At 29.5% G+C, this 22,829-nt stretch overlaps 1 protein-coding gene across 1 annotated transcript; it reads left to right on the forward strand.

Annotated features, from left to right (window-relative positions):
- Positions 1 to 1,412: 1,412 nt before the first annotated feature.
- LOC119602887 (gamma-aminobutyric acid receptor subunit alpha-6) lies at positions 1,413 to 21,304 on the forward strand. The gene is made up of 9 exons (XM_037954670.1): positions 1,413 to 1,722; positions 16,272 to 16,400; positions 16,572 to 16,888; positions 16,952 to 17,112; positions 18,831 to 18,958; positions 19,026 to 19,108; positions 19,205 to 19,407; positions 19,792 to 20,425; positions 20,487 to 21,304. The coding sequence occupies exons 1-9, from the start codon at positions 1,685 to 1,687 to the stop codon at positions 20,624 to 20,626; spliced, it is 1,833 nt and encodes a 610-aa protein (XP_037810598.1). The 5' UTR covers positions 1,413 to 1,684; the 3' UTR covers positions 20,627 to 21,304.
- The last annotated feature ends 1,525 nt before the right edge of the window (positions 21,305 to 22,829 follow it).

Genomic DNA, 22,829 nt, shown 5'->3' on the forward strand with positions numbered 1-22,829 from the left:
ACTTTGCTCAAGTACTCTCTCACCATTGCCGCCCAGACTATAGCGTGCATCAGTTTTTTAACCGACATTCTCTTCCCGCGAATTTGGTTTTAAACTAAAGCCACCACCTGCACGCCGAAGAAACATCTCCAATAACCAGGACAAGACAAATTCATAAACTCTGACTTGCAGATTATCGATTCCCATGGTAACAGATTATGTGGTTCTCTAGTTCTTGCCATGTAAAATCATTCCAAGGAAAGGCCGATGATACATTTGATGATCACCAGTTTATAGTCCCGACAGACTAGAGATAATGGTAGCGCTATTGCAATAACTCCAAGATAAAGTCTTTCATCAAGGTAAAATGCATCCGGGGGACTAGGAGTGTTAACAAATGAATGCCGAAGTGCTCTACGTAAACACCTGCCTTGGTTGGCCTATTTCATGGAGGTCTTTTTCATCCACTGGGTGATCTTCTGTGGCGACTCATTACCGCCCCATTGTACTTCTTACACGCAGGTGGCAAACCACAGCCACTACATGGACCCAGAAGGAACTTCAACCAACTGACCATCCAGGACAAAGTCCTGCCGGTAACTGGCCATCCGTAGTACGAGATTATCTGGTGCTCTGGTTCGACCCCATATCAAATCATTCCAAAAAAAGGCCGAGGATACATTTGACCGTCAAATATTGGTCTTTAGATGACAAAACTAAAAATTGTTCCAGTTACTTACAATATGTTTTTCTTTATGCTCTTTAGCGGAGTTTTAGCGACAAAATAAAAAAAATATTTATTTCAACTAATTAACTACATAAAATCACTGTGCAGTAAATATTAAAAAATCAATTTATTTTCACTATTTACTTTTCAGCATTCCTAATAAATTAAATGAATTTTAAAATTATTAGTTTTGTTTGAAAATCAAACACAGGCAGTAAATCAAAATAACACACTGTTAACAATTTATTACTACACATCACAAGTAGTAGTAAGGTTCCTACAAATACCTGCATACATACAACAAAAAATACTTGTTTAAACCAATAACATCCACTTTAATGAATGAATAAAATCCAATATTATTCCCTACACGTGACATGTGTATTCATGCGCATGCTTATTACATTGTAAACAAAATACTTGCTGGTACAATGCACCCAAAGGAAAACCAAACGTAATCTACACATCATATGTACACGGCATTCATACACACATTCAACATACTAAAGCAAAATTTAACAACAACAAGTCAGTCAGTTTGTAGCTGTCAGTCATTATTTTCATGTTTGGCGCCTAAATCTAATACATCCTTACAAAACTCACACATTTACACTTTAAGCATTTGAACATGTGTTTGTGTACGTACGTATACATAAGTGTGGTTGTGGCAATAGCTGTGACAAAATAGGCAAAAAGCAAACAAACTAGACTAGAAGAAGGAGGCATAGTCACCAAGTCACACAAAATAATAACGGAACTTAAGTTTTCGAGACAATTTGATTTTTGTGTTAGTTGCATTGCAACCATTTGTGCGTGTAAAAGCTTTTCGCCAGAAAACGGTTAAATTGAAAAAAATATTATAAATATTTAAATAGAATATTAAACATAAAAATTTCTAGAAAATTTATTAAAAATATGAGTTGTTGTTAATTTTTTTATCAAAATTCTTTTAATATTACAAAAAAAATAGTTTAAAAAATGTTTATTTTAAAACGTCCTTTATTGATACTGTGGTGGTAAGTGTGTTTTTAAGTGTTTGACGCTTGGGTTATATTTTTAAAAATGAAAAAATCAATTAACAATTTTTTTTAATATCGTCTTTAATGATGTGCACTTCCGTAGATTATCTAAATTACTGTGGAGGTGAATATGTGACTTCATATTTTTAGACAAATTATTATTATTTTTTTTTTTTTTTCAAAAGGAAAATTAAAAGTGATGAGTGAATTTTAAGCATAAATTTATATAAATGTTTTTTAAAGTTAAATTTAAAAATATTTAAATTTGTTTTAAAATTTACAAAATTTATTATGAAAATGTTCATTAAATATTTAGGGTCAAGGTTTAGTAGAAACATTTTGTATAAAAATATGATTAATAAACCTTTGCTAAATTTTTATGAATAAGGCCCTTAAAATCAAACATAAAAAGCAATTTTTTGTAGAACTTATCAGATTTCAAGGGGAACTAATAACAAAAGTTATTTTAATTCTTAATACAAAAACGATTCAGTGTAAAACCTGAAAATCTTCAAATACTGGAGTAAAATTAACAAATTTGCAAAGTAAGTAAAAACGACAGTTTTTTGGAATCGAATATTTTCTTGTGTTAAAGTAACGAAGTGAAAAAATTCAAGCCCATATTTCAAAAACTAAAAGAGACAAAAACATTAAAATTTTTAATCATTAATCATCATATAATCACACTACTGCCGATATGATGAAAATATGGACTTTTTTTGCATTAAAAACTGAGAAAAAACTTTAAAGTCCATATTACTTGAAAACTAGTAAGTGAAAATTTTTAATCACTTTTTATTTTCAAAAAGTCAACAGTCAAGTAAAACGGTAGAATATATGACCCTTTTATTCACAAGCAAACTTTTATTGAAATGAAATCAAAATATTACATGATTCTCAAAAGGACCAAAAAATTGTTCACCACAGAAATACACTATTGTAGAAAAAATATTCGCAGTAACAAAAAGTTTAAATTCTAAACCTTTAAAGAGTTTTTTCCTACAAGTCTTTAAGTGAAAACATAAAAGGCCATTTCACTCGAAATCTAGAAGCTCTACAGACAACTCACTATAATGTGTAATTTTAGAGAGAATCTTAATTGAGGAATTCAATTTTATATTCAAAAAATTTTTCCTATGGTAACTGATTTGTAAGAGTCAGTAAAAATTTTCTCAACTCCCTAGTGACAGAACTGTAATGATTTTTCCATCGAAGTATTTTCATACTTTCCTAATTTCCATACTATAATTTTCCAACCCTATGCAGTATAACAGTAAATACATTAGAATGGCCTCTTTTGTATAGAGAAAAATAAGGTACTGATTTTCGAAACGAAAATGTAAAAAAATTTAAAAACCATTTCTCAAATTTTTGTCCTAGAGTCAAAGGACAAAAAAAGTCTGTCTGTCCGTCTGTCTGTTTGTCTGTATATCTGTCTGTCTGTATATCTGTCTGTATGTCTGTATGTCTGTCTGTCTGTCTGTCTGTCTGTCTGTCTGTCTGTCTGTCCGTCTGTCTGTCTGTCTGTTTGTCTGTCTGTCTGTATATCTGTTTGTTTGTCTGTCTGTCTGCCTGTCTGTTAAAATCAATTTGTTAAGACTCTGTGATCCATATATTTAATTGTCAGACATACTTTCGAAAAGATATTATCAAAATTCTTAAAAAACTCATGATAATACTGTTAACAAAACAAAAACATATTTTTTCATTACCTAGCAGGAAATTTCAAGTGAGCGAGATGCGAGGCCCACATGAAAAAATAAGTATTAAAAATCGTATGTCTCAGAAACTGCAACATATAAATTCCTAAAGTTTTGTATAGACAACTAAGACATACATACAAAATGTGAGTCTCGCTATGGTGGGCGTGGCCTATATAAAGAAGTACTTAATAAAGTGCTGAAAAAATATAACAGCTAGAGGTCCCTCTTTTTTCGGAGTCACATTAGTACCAACACGACTATTTAAGGTATTTAACGAGCCGACTAGCAAAAGGAGGTGTGTCACCTCCCATATGAATTAAACACAAGAATACGTTTATCTGGAAAACTATTAGAGATAAAATCTTTACATTTTGTATGAAGAAGATGTGAACATTTGTAGAAAAAAGGCGGACTTTCATTAGGGAGACTTAGAACCTCTCAAATTAATTTAATAAAAATTCGTATGTTCAGGAAACTTTTAGAGCTAAAATCTTAAAATGGGGTTTTTATTTATATTTTTTAAATCTATGCCTAATATATACGAAAATTGTAGTACATTGTGTGAATCTTTCATTGTTTCGCATTACGAAATTATTTCGTAATATATACGAAGTTGTACGAAATATTTTAGTATAATGCAAAATAATATTGGAAAAATTAATTTAAATAAATTGAAAAAAGTGAATTTTGAATAAATATGGTAAAATTTACAAAATATTAATTTATGCAAAAATTTTTTTTCATTTTAAAATAATTTTTCTAATTTTAGTTAAAAACTATTCTCCACACGAATTTTTAATTTTTTTTATGAAAATAGTTCGTGAATTATATTATACTTTTTCTTAATTTTTATGAAAATGTTTGTAGTTTTATTTAACGATAATATAATTAATATCATTATGTTTAATTTCGCTAAAATTTAAGAAAAAAGTATTACGAAAGGTTCTCGTACTTTCGTAAAAATAGAAAAGGGTCTTATTAAATAATATTTCGTATTATACACGAAATTTTTGTAAATATTACGAAAAAAGAAGTTACGAAATTTTTTTTCGTAAAGTTAAGCATGGATTATTTTCAGTGTATAAATAAAATTTTACACTTTTTGCATCTTTGCAAAACTTTTTAAAATTTGTATACCCTACACCACTTTAGTGGGGAGAGTATATTGGGTTTGTGCTGATGTTCGAAACACACAAAAATATTTGTCCTATACCCACCTTAAAGTATACCAATTGGCTTAGAGCTCACCAGTCCTGACGACCTTTCCAAATTTCATAAAGATTGAGCCTCATTTGACTCTATCTCCTATACAAAGTCCTCTTCAGAAAATGGGTTGAATGTTCAAATTTTATAAATACTAAATCCGTATCGGTCCATATTTGCTCCTAGGCCCCATATTAAGCCTGTTTCAAATGCAATGAGCAAAATATGCTCTAAAATTTTAAATATGCAAATATTCCTACGATTTCTCAAAAAGATAAATAACTTACCAATATGCTTATACAACAAACCAACTGTAAACTTTTTGGTTACCCTGATCTTTGTCATTACAAATCTAATTTTTCTAATTGACCCAAAGCTACATATTGCCTCTTTGCGACAATTATGTAAAAATAAATGCCTAATTTTAAACAATTTATCATAGGAAAATTCACACCAGTTAATGCGAGAAAAAAAACAATATTTTTAAAACAAAACAATTTGCCTAATAGCGTTTTACAAATAAACAATGCTTACAGCTAAATTTCGAAAATAAGCGATAAATAAATACTTTATGTGGTGGACATTGTCATACATAAACTGTAAAGTATTTTCTCTAATAATATGAAATTTTAGCTAAATATAGCAGACTTAAGCTAAACGAAATTTAATAATTGATAATTGAAAAAATATGCCAAAACTGAAAAACAAAAATTTAATTATTGATGTGTCTGCGAGACTAGTAAAATGTACAAAGAATACATATACATGCATACAAATTTCTATAATAAATCAAGTGACGGATTATGGAAACAATTAAAATTTTACTGTACTAATGAAGACATAAAGATAAGAGGACTCGTGACTATACAAGTACAATATATGTATACAAAACCATAATACTAAATCCATAAGCTTGATTGAAATAAAACGTCATCATGGGAGATGATTTGTAAGCGTTTGAATGGTTTGAGTTAAATTCACCTACAAGTATGCAACATATTTGAGATATATATATGGTTTTCCTCTATACATGTGGTTCAACGTGGTGCCCTACTGTTTTTGTTTAAAATGTGGTATTTTTTTCCAATATATTTTTTTTTCGTAAAAAAGCCAAGTAAATCAAGAGATTGTTTTTTGCAAATATAGCAAAATTGCTTAAGCTGTCACACTACTACATAACAAACAGTTTAGGTTAAGTGCAATGCAATGAACAAAAAAAAAAACTACAGAATTCAAGTGCATTATCCATCCATAACAACTGCTATAATAAAATAAACAATATTCTATAAAAACACACACAAACACTCGCACGCTTGTCAGTTTGTTTAATACGAATGTATGCGTAGGGTTTTATAGACAAATATATAAGTGTGCGTTACACAGAATGACAAATAATAAAGAGTACATTTAGTAATTGGTAGTACTTACATGGAATCTAGCAAAATTTTTCACATACGCAGCAGGAAATCGTTTCATTTGAAGCATTTCCGTTTTTGTCTTTTCATTATTTTCTATGTTTTTATCTCCTAATCTATAAAAATAACTTTTCTTTATTTTCCACATTAAATAATTCCAATTTATTTTTATTGTTGCTTAACTTTATAATTTTGTGCAAATTTTATATACAAATAAGTTTAAACTTTATATGAAAAAAAGTTAACATACTGTACGTATGAGTAATATTAATTGGAGGTAATATTAGAAAATATTCAATAACTTTCGTTTAAATTGACCTAATTAAAAAAATTTAAATGCATTGAGTAGCTTAAGGTATATGTTATAGTTGATGGTAAGCTAAAGTTCTGAAATTCAATGTTTTGACTGAAAATTTTATATTGTTAAATAAGGATTTCTATATGTTTTTCATATAATTATATCCTATTGTATGCATAAAACCTTTCCACTCTATACCCAACACTTTTTTCGCACATCCCTGTTGAAATTTTTTCTCCTATATTAAAGTACATTTTCTTACATTGTAGTTGTAGCTTTTTTCTTTTTATTTTTTTAATAAATTTATTAAAAACTTTTATCCGTATCTTTATATAAAAGTAAATTCTTTGATGTATTGAATAAGGGGGACAAAAACAAAGATGGTGATTTCTATTAGTCGGTGTTCTTGCACAAATAGCATGTACGTATAAGTGTTTTATTATATTTGTCTTAATTTTATCAAAGTTCAAATTGTAATTTAGAAAAAAATAAATGCAAAGAAACTCTTTAATCTAAAATAATATAGAATTAAATCAATCAAATTAAATCAATCATAAAAGAGATTTCCTCAATTGAAAATATTAAGCAAATCCAGGCTCAGGAGTGAATGAAAATCTAAAGAAAGGGAATTTAATATTGAACCTGGTTCTTCGTTCTTCTACTGGTACTTTTTGAGTTTTTTATAACAATGAAAGTAGAAATAAAAATTTAGGCTCAGGAGTGATTGAAAATCTGTAGGAATTAACTTTTTGTAATTTTGTATACCCTACACCTTCGTGAGAAGGGTAAATAAAAGTTTGCCATTTTGTTCATAATTTAAAAATATTAATTTTGTGTCCTCATAAGATACAAATATAATTTGTACATCCTTATAGGCCTCGAAGTCGGTTTAGCGATGTCCGCCTCTCCGTCTACGCAATCGCCTCTTTTAGTTAAGTTTGTTTTCAAATGCCTGTTTGTCTGTCTGTCCGTCTGTCGGTCGGTCGGTCTGTCTTTCTGTGTGTATGTTGAAATCATTTTTCAGAAGACCCCAGATATCTGTGAGATCCAAATCTTCAATAAATCTATCAGACATACGATCGAATAGAAAGCTATTTAAAATCAGCAAATTCGGTTCATTATTAAGGAAGATATGTACAAAAATCGGAGACTACCTCTGAAAATTTCATCAAAATTTGAGATTTTTCATTCATGCACAGACAGAAATAATAAACAAATGACAACAAAACACATAACCATACGGAAAATTTTGTTATTGCACTTATAAAAACAATGCAAAGAAAGAACAACAATTACGAATGAAGCTGTGTGTTGTTATTGGTTAGAGACATGAAATTAAGTATGTAGAGCCCGGGTTAAGTGAGAACCTATAAAAGGGTACTTTTTGGTACTTTTTCGTTGTATGAAAGGTACTTTTTCAATTTTAAAAAATATTGAACCTAGAAATATGAAATTAAGAATGTAGAGCCCGGATTAAGTGAGAACTTTTCTAGAAATTTTCTATACAAAAGGGGACTTTTTGGTACTATTTCGTTCTAGAGCCCGAATTAAGTGAGAACCTATAAAAGGGAACTTTTTGGTACTTTTTCGTTGTACTAAAGGTACTTTTTGAATTTTCTATAATATTGAACCTAGAAACATGAAATTAATCATGTAGAGCCCGTATTAAGTGAGAACCTTGAAAAGGGAACTTTTTGGTACTTTTTCGTTATACAGAAGGTACTTTTTGAATTTTGTATAATATTGAACAAAGAAACATGAAATCAAGCATGTAGAGCCCGGATTAAATGAGAACCTATAAAAGGGGAACTTTTGGTACTTTCTCATTCTTCAAAAGGTACTCTTTGAATTTTCTACCATATTGAACATAGAAACATGAAAATAAGTGAGGGAGATCATATAAAAGGGGACCATTTAGTACTTTTTCCTTCTTCATGAACCTAGAAACATAAAATTAAAGTTTATTATTAAGAGTCCTAAATTAGTGAAAATCTGCAGGAAAAGATTTTTGGTACTATTTCGTTATATGACTGGTACTTTTTGGCTTTTATGCACACAGGACATTGCAATATTTTTTCTTTTTACGACTGGTATTTTTTGATTTTTTATAATAAAATTCGTACTGACTATTTTTTTTAACACATCATGGTGAAAGGTATATAAGATTTGACATAGGCGAATATACAACTCTACTTGTTATTGTTCAACCGATTATTTTTTAATTTCCTTTAAAATTAAACTTTTGGCATCCTTTTTACATTAAAATCTACAAGAAGGTACTTTTTCAATTTTTCTGCAATATTGTTAGAAATCGAACTTATAGGGTACTAATTGATTGTTAATTTTTAAAGAAAGATCTTTCAGTACATTTTCGTTCTTTAACCGTTACTTTTTGAATTTTCTACAATGCAATAAACATCTATATTAAAAACCTATAAAAGGGAACTTTCTTCTATTGCATTCTTTAATTTACTGATTCTTATTATCTTTCCGCACAACTTTGTTCTGCATTTAAGAGATAATACTTATATTGTTACCCCAGCTTAAGAATGCGGGTTTAAGCTTTATAATTCTGATACAATAAAAATTTATTTCAAATATGTATATACATATTGATGTGTGTAATGAACATGCATATTTCTATAAATTATTATAAAGGGTGTTTTCGTGAAAGGTATCTTTGTAATGGTTTTATTCAGTGTATACAATAAAAATCTCTAATTTTTAAACATTTTTATTTTTTAATATGAAATTTTTGTACAATATAAGTTTAAGCACAGAATTGGTCATTGAGTGAAGTGATCTTTTCATGTCTTTCTGACAACATAAGTATTCCTAGTGAAAAGAATAGCTCATCTTTTGAGGCCAAAAACGATACAAATTTATTTCGGATACCCTGTTCTTAAGGGAAGTGTATCAAAGAGAGAGAGAGCGTATCAAAGAGAGAGAGCGTTCTGCATAGGTCTGGAACATAAGGCGGGTGAGGTAAAACTTCAGAATCACTATACTATCACTATACATATGCAAAGTAAAGAAAAAAACAAACGTGTTCCAAATAAGAAATACCCTTTTGAAACGTACCTACTTATATGTAGACTTTTATGTTTCTATTTCTTAAACTATCTATTGCAACAGACTAAATTACTTCAATGTTTCAATGAAATCAAGTACATGCTAATACTTTAATGTCAAGATATAAAAACCAAAAGATGTACACATACATATAAATATATAACGATTACAAAGCCACGGAATACTTAATTTAAATAGCTTAGAGATATTTAAAATGTCTTTATATATGTATGCATGTGTATTTTTATAAGTTAAATTCTAATAGTCGGGTATAACCGACAACATATGTGGTACATAACTGTAATGTTTTCGGAAAGGTAGTATTAAGGCTGAGAATTACAATTGTAATTATGAAATTCAGTTGCTCTATTTTACCGAATTTTATAAACATATGAAAATATATAACCTCTTTGTGTAATGAGAGACTTAGGAATCTATGCAATTTTATAAAAAAACACAACAAGTCACTTGTCCAGAATTCTTTCATTATTTTATAAACAAGAAAGTTTTCTGAACAGGATCTCAAATCACCTATAGACGGATGATCATAATATGGACCTATTCTAACCAAATTTAAAACTATTCGGTCTTAGCACAACATACCACCATGTATTACATTATTTATGTATGTAAGTTACAAACATCAGCACAAACGTATATACATACATATATAGTGATGTAGGGTATGAAAAGGAAAAGTCAAAATACGATTACATGCTGTGTAACTCTTTATAGCATAATACAAGTATTATGATGTATGTCGATAGTTTTCCCTTTTGCCTATACAAATTATGAGCATTTATGTACATTCTTTATAACCCAGCAAACACAAATTTTCAATTCTTAAGGGGATAGAAATAATATTTTAAATAATAACAGAAACTTTTCCAATGACTTGTACTTAATAAAGGCGTTAGTGAAATTATTTTAATTTCTTTTCGAACTTTAATATTTGCTGGTTTTGCGTGAGTGTATGTGCTCTGTTTAAATGTTATAACATTTGACACATCAAATAGTGTTGTTGCATTTTGACATTGGCGTTCGTTTAGCTGCCGGCAAAATAATTTTCCATTTTTTTATTTTTTGTTTGTTTTAATACCCTTCAAATAGTGGAGACAAAAAATAATTAATACATGTAGCGTAACAAAAAAAGTGTCAACACAATGTTTTCTTGTGTATGCGAAAAATACTTTTACAGAGATTTGTGTGTGTCTTGAGGTATTTTTTATACAATTCATCATATTTCGACAATGTTTGAGTATGTGTAGTTGAAGGTAACAAACATACAGACATATATAATGCTTAAAAGGACCAACATCCTTTTTTAATTAAGCTTAATAAAAAAATTGTGTTTCTTCAGTTTTTAATAAAAATTTATATGATAATGTTGAAATAGTGTTGTAAATTACCTAGATAATAGAGTAAAAATCTATACTTTTCTTTACAATGCTATTTTTAATAATAAAAATCATGTACTTAGTTGGTCACATTAAGCATATAATAGAATCATACCAAGATGAATACAAGTAACAACAAGTTGCTGTACATTGACCAACATCTCTATAGAACAAAAATGAAAAAACAAAGCAAACTAACCTCAGCGAAAAAAAGAAATAACGTAATCCATTATACATGTATAAATTCTACATTTTTTCTACAAATTCAATTTACACCTTGCGGGCAAGTACAACTAACAACTTATAATGGCTTTAATATCCTCAGCTTTTGTTCCAGCAATTATTATTTATAATTGTGGTGGCGTTTTTTAAATATGCAGTTGACATGCAGGTTCATTATTATTTTCATGAATTCTAAAACTTAAATCAATAAAAATCAAAAGGAAATCTTATAACTGAAATTATACTTCATTGTTTTCACTTTCTGGAAAGTGGAATATCTTTCAAGAAGGTTGATTTATATACTTTATTTTAATGTTCAAGTATTTACTCTTGTTCAAACTCTATTGAAGTAGAAATATTTTTTATTTCATAAATTACATGCTCATAGGTATGTAGTTTTTACATATTTATGTAAAAGTTTAAAGAGTGTGTAGTGTTTGAAAGTTAAATTCGTGGTTAATGGGTCGTATACTTGATTATTTTAGGAAAAAGAACAATGAGGGGAAAATAATGTTGATGCGTATACGTAACTTTAATGTGTAAAAGTAATGTCTGTTACTATCTGTTACTATCTGTTACTATCTGTGACTAACTAACTAACTAACTAACTAACTAACTAACTAACTACTAACTAACTAACTAACTACGAACTAACTAACTAACTAACCTAACCTAACTAACTACTAACTAACTACTAACTAACTAACTAACTAACTAACTAACTAACTAACTAACTAACTAACTAACTAACTAAATAACTAACTAACTAACTAACTAACTACTAACTAACTAACTAACTAACTAACTAACTACTAACTAACTAACTAACTAACTAACTAACTACTAACTAACTAACTAACTAACTACTAACTAACTAACTAGTAACTAACTAACTAACTACTAACTAACTAACTAACTAACTAACTAACTAACTAACTAACTAACTAACTAACTAACTAACTAACTACTAACTACTACTAACTAACTAACTAACTAACTACTAACTAACTAACTACTAACTAACTAACTAACTACTAACTAACTAACTAACTAACTACTAACTAACTACTAACTAACTAACTACTAACTAACTAACTAACTAACTAACTAACTAACTAACTAACTAACTAACTAACTAACTAACTAACTAACTAACTAACTAACTAACTACTAACTAACTACTAACTAACTAACTAACTAACTAACTAACTAACTACTAACTAACTAACTAACTAACTACTAACTAACTAACTAACTACTAACTACTAACTAACTAACTAACTAACTACTAACTAACTACTAACTAACTAACTAACTAACTAACTACTAACTAACTAACTAACTAACTAACTAACTACTAACTAACTAACTAACTAACTAACTAACTAACTAACTACTAACTACTAACTAACTAACTAACTAACTAACTAACTAACTAACTAACTAACTAACTACTAACTAACTACTACCTAACTAACTAACTAACTAACTAACTAACTACTAACTAACTAACTACTACTACTAACTAACTAACTAACTAACTAACTAACTACTACTACTAACTAACTAACTAACTAACTAACTAACTAACTAACTAACTAACTACTACTAACTAACTAACTAACTAACTAACTACTAACTACTAACTAACTAACTAACTAACTAACTACTAACTAACTAACTACTAACTAACTAACTAACTAACTAACTAACTACTAACTAACTACTACTAACTAACTAACTAACTAACTAACTACTAACTAACTAACTACTACTAACTAACTAACTAACTAACTAACTAACTAACTAACTACTAACTAACTAACTAACTAACTACTACTAACTAACTAACTAACTAACTAACTAACTAACTAACTAACTAACTAACTAAAACTACTAACTAACTAACTAACTAACTAACTAACTAACTAACTACTAACTAACTAACTCCTAACTAACTAACTAACTAACTACTAACTAACTAACTAACTAACTAACTACTAACTAACTACTAACTAACTAACTAACTACTACTAACTAACTAACTACTAACTACTAACTAACTAACTACTAACTAACTAACTAACTAACTAACTAACTAACTACTACTAACTAACTAACTAACTACTCTAACTAACTAACTAACTAACTAACTAACTAACTAACTAACTAACTAACTAACTAACTACTAACTAACTAACTAACTAACTAACTACTACAACTAACTAACTAACTAACTAACTAACTAACTAACTAACTAACTATAACTAACTACTAACTACTACTAACTAACTAACTAACTAACTAACTACTAACTAACTAACTAACTAACTAACTACTACTAACTAACTAACTAACTAACTACTAACTAACTAACTAACTAACTAACTAACTAACTAACTAACTAACTAACTACTACTAACTAACTACTAACTAACTTAACTAACTAACTAACTAACTAACTAACTAACTAACTAACTAACTAACTAACTAACTATAATTAACTGACTAACTAACTAACTAACTAACAACCTACTCCACTGATTATGTTAAAAATGTTGGTTATTTTTTAATAATGAAGTATTTAATTTCTTCTACATTACTTGTTTATGCAGAATATCATCGTAATATGTTTATAATAGTGTTTATAATTGAATTTTGACCATCGTCATTTTCTGAAGTGACTTTGTAGCGGGGATAGGTTCAAATGAGGACCGATCATTACGAAAATCGGCAGTATCAGCCTTATATAAAACTAAGTTTTGCCGATTTTTGAACCGTCCTTCGAGTGATTCTGATCCAATTGGTATACTTTAAGGATGGTGTATGACCAATAATTTTGGCTGTTACAATTATTAGCACAAATGCATAATACCCTCTCTACTAGCGTATACTCTCTACTAGAGTATAACTAAAATCTACTATAGTGCATTAACCCTTTCTCGCACAAAACTAAACGGCTTAAATTTTAGTACGAGTTCACTACACACTTCATTTTGATGTTTTCGAGGTATCGCTCATTTTTTAGCAAGAAAAGAGAAAGTAAAAATAACGATCTAATGGAGATTTTATAGAAAAAAGTGAATTGTAAAATTTTCTATTTTAAAGAATGCTTCAAATTCTTAATAACACAAAAAATCACAACAAATCATAAATTCTTATATTTTGCGGCCAAAACAATTGCAACAAAAAATTCCTTCCAGAAAGTGTTGAATATCCTGCCATTTTAAATGCTCCCTTTTGTCTATATATATTTTATAAATATTTTTTTTTTTTTTTTTTGTATCATTGTATGAAATAGTTTTGTCAAGTATTTAATAACACCGCATGAAAAGAAAACGCAACAATGTCTCATGGCCTCCGAGTGAAAGATTGTTATAATTTCTATGAATAATTTTTTTTTCATCGCTGTTTCTTCTTCTATTCATAATAAATAGTATAATAGCAATTTAGAAAAACTAACAAAACAAAAAAAAAGAACACTTACTTGCAATTTAAAATTTAACAAAAAACGAAAGTAAATTTTTTTACATACAACTAGATAAAACTAGCACAAAACAGGTGGAGCATATGAAAAAAGGTTCATATTTGACCATTAAGTAAATTTAGGAAACTAAAATTTTGAAAACTTCATATAAGAAAATTTAAAATATAAAGTAATGGTGAAAGCTTGACACCTCCTATTTAACATTATTTTAGCGAGCATGAAATCAACTTTTCTATAATGGTGAACATTATTGACATGTTTCTAACATATTTCACTACACGGTAACTATAAGGTATCAAAGTTTCATTAACTACATATACATAAGTATTTATTTAGAAAAGTAATGCACCAAATTTTAAACATTGCTGTTAGTCCTAATAATAAGCCAGTTGCTCTTAAAGTACAAATAAGCTTGAACATTGTATTTCAAAGAACAATAAAAAAAACGTTACTTCTCTTCGACATTTCGAGTGGGTTACGATGAAATTAGGCAAGTTTTGTAGTAGTTGTTGTTAATAGATTGCACATTTTCAACTACCAAAAATTTTACGAGTCTCTTGAGACTTTTAAGTTTCATTTTTGCACTTGTTCTTCTTTTCTTTTCAGTTTTTTCTTATATGATATTGAGTCGTTTTTCTACTTAAAAGATTTTCACTTACAGTGTTTTTTCTTTCGATTTCGATGTGACTCTTTTTCTTTATTTGTGCTGATTGTTAAAAAGTGTTTGTAATGACGATAAACGAGATCAAGTCTTTTAGTTGAAAAAATAAGAATTGACACCAATACATGTCTATCGGTATCTATGTATATTTGTAGATGTTTAATTTAGTGTATGTGCATGTACACAGGTGGTCAGAAAAGCAGGAGTGTACATTATTTATATTTTAAAGAAAAACAGTGAACATTTTCTTCAATAAGGATCTTAACAAACAAACTTACTAACTTGCTAACTTACTAATTTACTAACTAACTTAGTAACTTAGTAACTTACTAACTTACTAACTTACTAACTTACTAACTTACTAACTTTCTAACTTACTAACTTACTAACTTACTAAATTACTAACTTACTAACTTACTAAATTACTAAATTACAAAATTACTAACTTAATAACTTACTAACTTACCAACTCACTAACTTACTAACTTACTAACTTTCTAACTTACTAACTTACTAACTTTCTAACTTACTAACTTAATAACTTAATAACTTACTAACTTACTAACTTACTAACTTTCTAACTTACTAACTTACTAACTTACAAACTTACTTACTTACTACAAACTTACTAACTTACTTACCTCAGGATATAGCACACAGATAGAAGTACAGAAGTTTAAGTCTTTTCGAATTCAAACTTCAAGTTTTTAAACATATTTATGTAATTATATTGCGTTACTACTAAACATTGCATATTATTCTTCTAAGCTTGTAAAAATTTCAAACTTACATTATTAAAATCGCACCTAGTTTACTAACCTCAAATGTATTAATGTTTCTCTGTGAGTATGTCACATACAAATACTATTATGTTTATGATATTGAATCTGTGGTCATGTACAACATTCGCAAAAGTGAATGTATTCTTTTACTAAAAGCAAGTTGTCAGGTTATAAATTAGATTTTGTGATTTAAGCAGTTTTTTCTTTTGCCAGGGACATTCATTTAAAAATGAAACCTAATTTAAGTAATTAACTATAAAATGCAAACTCGTTATCTTTAGACTTCCTTTTCCGTTCTCTTTACAGTCTTATGTTATTGTTTGGAATATTGAAACTTCATTGTCAAGGAATTCCCATGACATCTTGGGACACATTGGATAATGATTGGTCTAAAAATGCCACAATACAAACATTTGAAGACAATCCAACAAATAGGTTAGTAGTAAATGGAGGGTTACAATGGTTAAAAGCTGTTGATCATTATGTCAAACAAGAAAGAAATTATAGTATGACTACATATATGATAGACTTTAACAGATATTATATGAACTATAATGTTTTTTTAAAAAAAATATGTTACGATTTATTTTCTACTTTTTTCTCTAGCTCCAGAGATCCACCTCAAAGAATTCTAACACCAAAAATTAATTCAGATTTTAAAGCTTCGCGTATTTATGAATCTTTTACGATCACAACAGATAACAGACATCGATTTCGTTCAAAAAGATTTGATGACTATACCTCAGCATCATCCACACCAGAAGTAACACCTTTCACACCAAATCTATATAATATTACTAACGATCCCACCATTATGCGTAAACGTACAGCCTCGGCTGATATGTTGAGTCGTAATATATCTATTATATTGGAAAATCTTTTGAAAAGTTATGAGCAATCGCAGTTGCCAACACATGGTCAAGGTGAGTTTGGTAAAATCTAAAATTGAGAATAGTTTAAAGAAATGTTTTATGATTTATTTTAAGGTATTCCCACTGTTGTTCGCACCAACATTTTAATACGCAGCATGGGTCCAGTCTCAGAACTAGATATGGACTATTCAATGGATTGTTATTTTCGTCAATATTGGAGAGACAAACGTTTAAGTTTTCAAGGTCCCATTAAGAGTTTGTCATTAAGCATAAAAGTAAGTTATTGCAATTGATCATAAAAATATTAATTTGGCCACTAGAATGCAAATTTCAACAAGATAAGGATCCAAAGCCATTTCTACACTTTACTAGAACTGAACTAGAACTGAACTAGAACTGAACTAGAACTGAACTAGAACTGAACTAGAACTGAACTAGAACTGAACTAGAACTGAACTAGAACTGAACTAGAACTGAACTAGAACTCAACTAGAACTGAACTAGAACTGAACTAGAACTGAACTAGAACTGAACTAGAACTGAACTAGAACTGAACTAGAACTGAACTAGAACTGAACTAGAACTGAACTAGAACTGAACTAGAACTGAACTAGAACTGAACTAGAACTGAACTAGAACTGAACTAGAACTGAACTAGAACTGAACTAGAACTGAACTAGAACTGAACTAGAACTGAACTAGAACTGAACTAGAACTGAACTAGAACTGAACTAGAACTGAAAGAACTGAACTAGAACTGAACTAGAACTGAACTAGAACTGAACTAGAACTGAACTAGAACTGAACTAGAACTGAACTAGAACTGAACTAGAACTGAACTAGAACTGAACTAGAACTGAACTAGAACTGAACTAGAACTGAACTAGAACTGAACTAGAACTGAACTAGAACTGAACTAGAACTGAACTAGAACTGAACTAGAACTGAACTAGAACTGAACTAGAACTGAACTAGAACTGAACTAGAACTGAACTAGAACTGAACTAGAACTGAACTAGAACTGAACTAGAACTGAACTAGAACTGAACTAGAACTGAACTAGAACTGAACTAGAACTGAACTAGAACTGAACTAGAACTGAACTAGAACTGAACTAGAACTGAACTAGAACTGAACTAGAACTGAACTAGAACTGAACTAGAACTGAACTAGAACTGAACTAGAACTGAACTAGAACTGAACTAGAACTGAACTAGAACTGAACTAGAACTGAACTAGAACTGAACTAGAACTGAACTAGAACTGAACTAGAACTGAACTAGAACTGAACTAGAACTGAACTAGAACTGAACTAGAACTGAACTAGAACTGAACTAGAACTGAACTAGAACTGAACTAGAACTGAACTAGAACTGAACTAGAACGACTAGAACTGAACTAGAACTGAACTAGAACTGAACTAGAACTGAACTAGAACTGAACTAGAACTGAACTAGAACTGAACTAGAACTGAACTGAACTAGAACTGAACTAGAACTGAACTAGAACTGAACTGAGAACTGAACTAGAACTGAACTAGAACTGAACTAGAACTGAACTAGAACTGAACTAGAACTGAACTGAACTAACTGAACTAGAACTGAACTAGAACTGAACTAGAACTAGAACTGAACTAGAACTGAACTAGAACTGAACTAGAACAGAACTAGAACTGAACTAGAACTGAACTAGAACTGAACTAGAACTAAACTAGAACTGAACTAGAACTGAACTAGAACTGAACTAGAACTGAACTAGAACTGAACTAGAACTGAACTAGAACTGAAGTAGAACTGAACTAGAACTGAACTAGAACTGAACTAGAACTGAACTAGAACTGAACTAGAACTGAACTAGAACTGAACTAGAACTGAACTAGAACTGAACTAGAACTGAACTAGAACTGAACTAGAACTGAACTAGAACTGATGATATTAATTTCTGTTCAAAGGAATTTTCTTTAATTTTCCTACTTTCGATAATAAATACTTAGATGCTGGATAAAATTTGGCGTCCCGACACTTACTTCTACAATGGTAAACATTCTCATATACATACCATAACGGTGCCCAATAAATTATTGCGTTTAGATCAAGATGGTGGAATATTATACTCCATGCGGTAAATGAAAATTAAAACTTTATTTTGAATTTCTAACATTTAATTTTGAACTATTGCTACATTTCAGTTTAACCATTAAGGCCACCTGTCCCATGGAATTAATCAATTTTCCTATGGATCATCAATCATGCCCCCTAATTATTGGTAGTTGTGAGTAAATTTTTGGAGTAAACATTAAACTATCTATCTCTACTTGTTAGCCAACCAGGAACAATAAAAATACTTATGTTTTATGTATAATTACAGATGGTTACACTAGTCGCCAGTTGGTTTATGAATGGAAGGGTGGTGATGAGGCTGTTTCCTTTGTACCCGGCATGACTTTAAATCAGTTTGATTTGATAAGCATGAGAAGTCGTAACTTAACTTATGCCAGACGAGAGGGTGAATTTTCAACTTTACATGTAGCGTTTAATCTTAAAAGGCATACGGGGTATTTTTTGATACAGGTATGGAGAGAAGTTTGGATTATCTTTAACTATTCTAGAGCACTTCTTGCAACCGTCCAGTTTTAAATTCTCATTAACTAAAATGTTAATCAAATTTTCGCAGGAAACTATATAAGTGAATATTTTTGATCTTTGAACATTGATATCACTCATGTGTTTTATGTTAACCCATGACAAAAGTTGACAACCGGTAACCATAAAATACACTTTTAAATATTTATATAAAATATCTAAGGATCTGTCTCGCGAGGAATATAATTTTTTTTTTTTTTTTTAATTGGAACAACATTGGATATAACGAATAAATTTACTTATTATTTTCGCACTTTGTTTCAAATCGTGTTTAAATCTTTACATATATTTAATATATAATCATCATTTTAGGTTTATGTACCTTGCATACTGATTGTCGTCCTCTCATGGGTCTCCTTCTGGATACATCGTGAAGCTACCAGTGATCGTGTCGGTTTGTGTGTAACAGCCGTTTTAACCCTATCAACTATCAGTTTAGATTCACGCATCGATTTGCCAAAAGTAAAATATGCCACCGCTCTCGATTGGTTTCTGCTTATGTGTTTTCTTTATTGTATTGCCACCTTACTGGAATTTGCTGGGGTACATTATTTCACAAAGGTGGGAAGTGGTGAAATACCCGCCATTAGTGAAGATGAATGGGAGGATATGGAAGAAGAACAATTAGATTATGATGATGTTGAGCCCGAATTACCCTCTATGCGAGAGAGTAATGAATCATTGGCAGCAGAACTCTCACAGAATTCCGAATATGCTCAAAACTTACCAGGTGGATTTCGTAAACGTAATGCCATGATTTGTCCCATATACGATGATGATCCTACCCACATTTTCCAATGTCCCTCTTCGCATGCTTCTACCATGGAGAGAACAACACAAACAGATGCACCAGTTATATCGAAAGCGAAACAAGTGTGGTTGTGTTTTATAGGGGATGTGAAATTTCGTAAGGAACGTGAACGTGAGGCAGCTGCTAATAAAAAAGGTAAGAATGAAGATATCTGAATTGAACAATATATAAATTATTCTTTTATTTATATTTCTAGGGCCGCGCTATGTAAATAGTGTCTCTTTAATCGATCGCATATCACGCATTGCCTTTCCCATGTCATTTGCTCTCTTCAATCTCTTATACTGGTTGGCCTATGGTATGTTTAAGAAAGATTTTTCTTGGCCTAAAGGTTAAAAAAGTGAAATTATTGCTGCCATAACTAACAATAAACACAAACAAGTCATAAAAAGCATTCTTGCTGAAATGCATATCGCTCATTTACTACAAAACCGGTATAATCAAAAAGTAGCTTTTTGAGTAAATCAACATTAACCCCTTTATTCACAAACAAAATTTTTATTTTATAAAAGGTTTATAAAACAAAATTTCCATACAAAATCTAATTTATAAACCGTTTATATAATAAAATATTTGTTTGTGAATAAGGGGATAATAGTTTTATAACATTTTATTATTTATTAAATAACTTTCAAACAGATCGCCGGATTTCAAAAATAAAACCTGATATATAAAGTAGGTGCTCATCTGAACTTAAACTACTCTCCCCACTATGGTGGTGTAGGGTGTAGTCATTCGCACACCGAAAATAAAAGACAAAACTATTTGAAAGACTTGAATATTACATATATTTTCTAGTATTCAGTCCAAAAACCCAAATGTTGGATTATGACAGTCTTGTAGTAAATGAGCGATATGTATGTATGCAAATGAATTTATGCATAACCGAATGTAAACACACTCTCACACATACATACACCCTCAAAGACACAAACAAATAATCCAAATTTTATGCTTTTGTTACTCGTATTAATCCATTGTTTATTGCTATTGTTGTTATGTACTAACAAAAACAAAAAAAGGAAAAAAAAAAGAATATCATAAATAAATAAGTCTTTGTTAACAAGTATTTAACTAACTCTTTTTTGATTGTTTATCCTAATCAGACAGACATATGAATGTCAAATACACTTGTAAATTGTAAGTCTTATAGGTTATCTCAACATTGCCAACTTGACACCTTTATTTGCAGCAAAAAAAATTGTGTATCTTTGTTAGTTGTGCCATAATATTTACATAGAGAAAAAAATACGTTATAGTAGAAATTTCCACCTTGACATTAGTCAAATAAAGATGGTAAGTTTATGAATTTGGTATACAAATATTTGTTAATATTTTCCCCGGAAATATTAAACAAGGATTTATTGCTATTGACTGTTAGAGTAATGAACCGAAAGAAGTTATTAGACTATGTATTTTAATACAAACAATGAGATTTGTGATGCATTTACTAAAATAAACAAATTTTTTGCCTATTATTATGCTTTATATAAAATGCCGTGAAAAAAGTTCTTGTACATTTTTTGCCAGGGCATCTCATAGAAGATATATAAGATTGTTAGATTCATGGAAAATCGGCAGCATGATTAAGGCCAATTTTTTAAAAGGATAGTATATGATGAATTTAATCAAGGAATAAAAAGGTCCTTTTTGGTGGTTTTTATGATTTTTACCATATTTCTTACAAAGAAAATATACGTAATTTTTGCTATCATATGGAAAGCGCTTTAAATGGCATATCAAACATTTATGTGCTATCAAAAAACTATTAAAATTTTTTAATTTTTCTTTTTTCTACATAAAATTTTTCGAAATAATTTAAATTATTAAAATTTTTTCTGTTTTTCAAAATTCTATCTAAATAGTATTTTATTATAATTTTTCAAAACTTATTTTCTACGCGATCTTGTGTTAGCTATTTAATTAAAACGTACATCAACATGAAAGGTCTTGGAATGTCTATCTTTTGATATAAACATTGAACAGTAATATTCGAGATATAAATATACAAAATATGTTGATTTTAAGTTGATCAATAAACTTTAAGATGGATGTGGGAACAATGTTTTAGTTCCAGCACAAATCAGTAGTGTAGTAGTAGTGTAGATATAAACGAAAGTTCTTATATCCTACAGGGATATAAGGGTAAAATCGAGTTTCTGAGTCGACTGAGCTATGTCAGTCGGTCTGTGTTCCTGTTAACTTTGTGCGCACGCTACAGATCGCAATTTTCAAGATAATTTGATGAAATTTGGCATATACACTTCTTTTCATCCCTATTGGTTAAAATCAGCCTATTATTTTGCCTAGCTCTAATACAACCGTAACCTGGACGCAATTCCAATCAGTGTTCGTGAGGAATGTTATATCCGGAAAAAGATAGTGCTCTAGAGTTTCACTTTCCTCTTCACATACTCTATATTCATCTAAATACGCACGTCCAATTCTGTATAGCTGTATTCACTCAGAGTACGTAGCATCATACTATCCTCAGACTTCCTCATTTTTTGGAATATCTCATTCATTATTCCAAGAGGCC

The sequence above is a fragment of the Lucilia sericata genome, unplaced genomic scaffold (assembly GCF_015586225.1).
Source record: "Lucilia sericata isolate MDLA Ls3-8-SP2 unplaced genomic scaffold, ASM1558622v1 Contig000260F_arrow, whole genome shotgun sequence".
Classification (NCBI taxonomy): Eukaryota; Metazoa; Arthropoda; class Insecta; order Diptera; family Calliphoridae; genus Lucilia; species Lucilia sericata.

What these genes read in the sequence shown, in the direction of transcription:
- LOC119602887 (XM_037954670.1), top strand. Translation starts at nt 1,685, where the DNA reads ATGTTTATTTTAAAACGTCCTTTATTGATACTGTGGTG. An exon ending in GTTGCCAACACATGGTCAAG is followed by an intron (nt 16,889 to 16,951) that starts GTGAGTTTGGTA and finishes ATTTATTTTAAG; the next exon opens with GTATTCCCACTGTTGTTCGC. An exon ending in CCCCCTAATTATTGGTAGTT is followed by an intron (nt 19,109 to 19,204) that starts GTGAGTAAATTT and finishes GTATAATTACAG; the next exon opens with ATGGTTACACTAGTCGCCAG.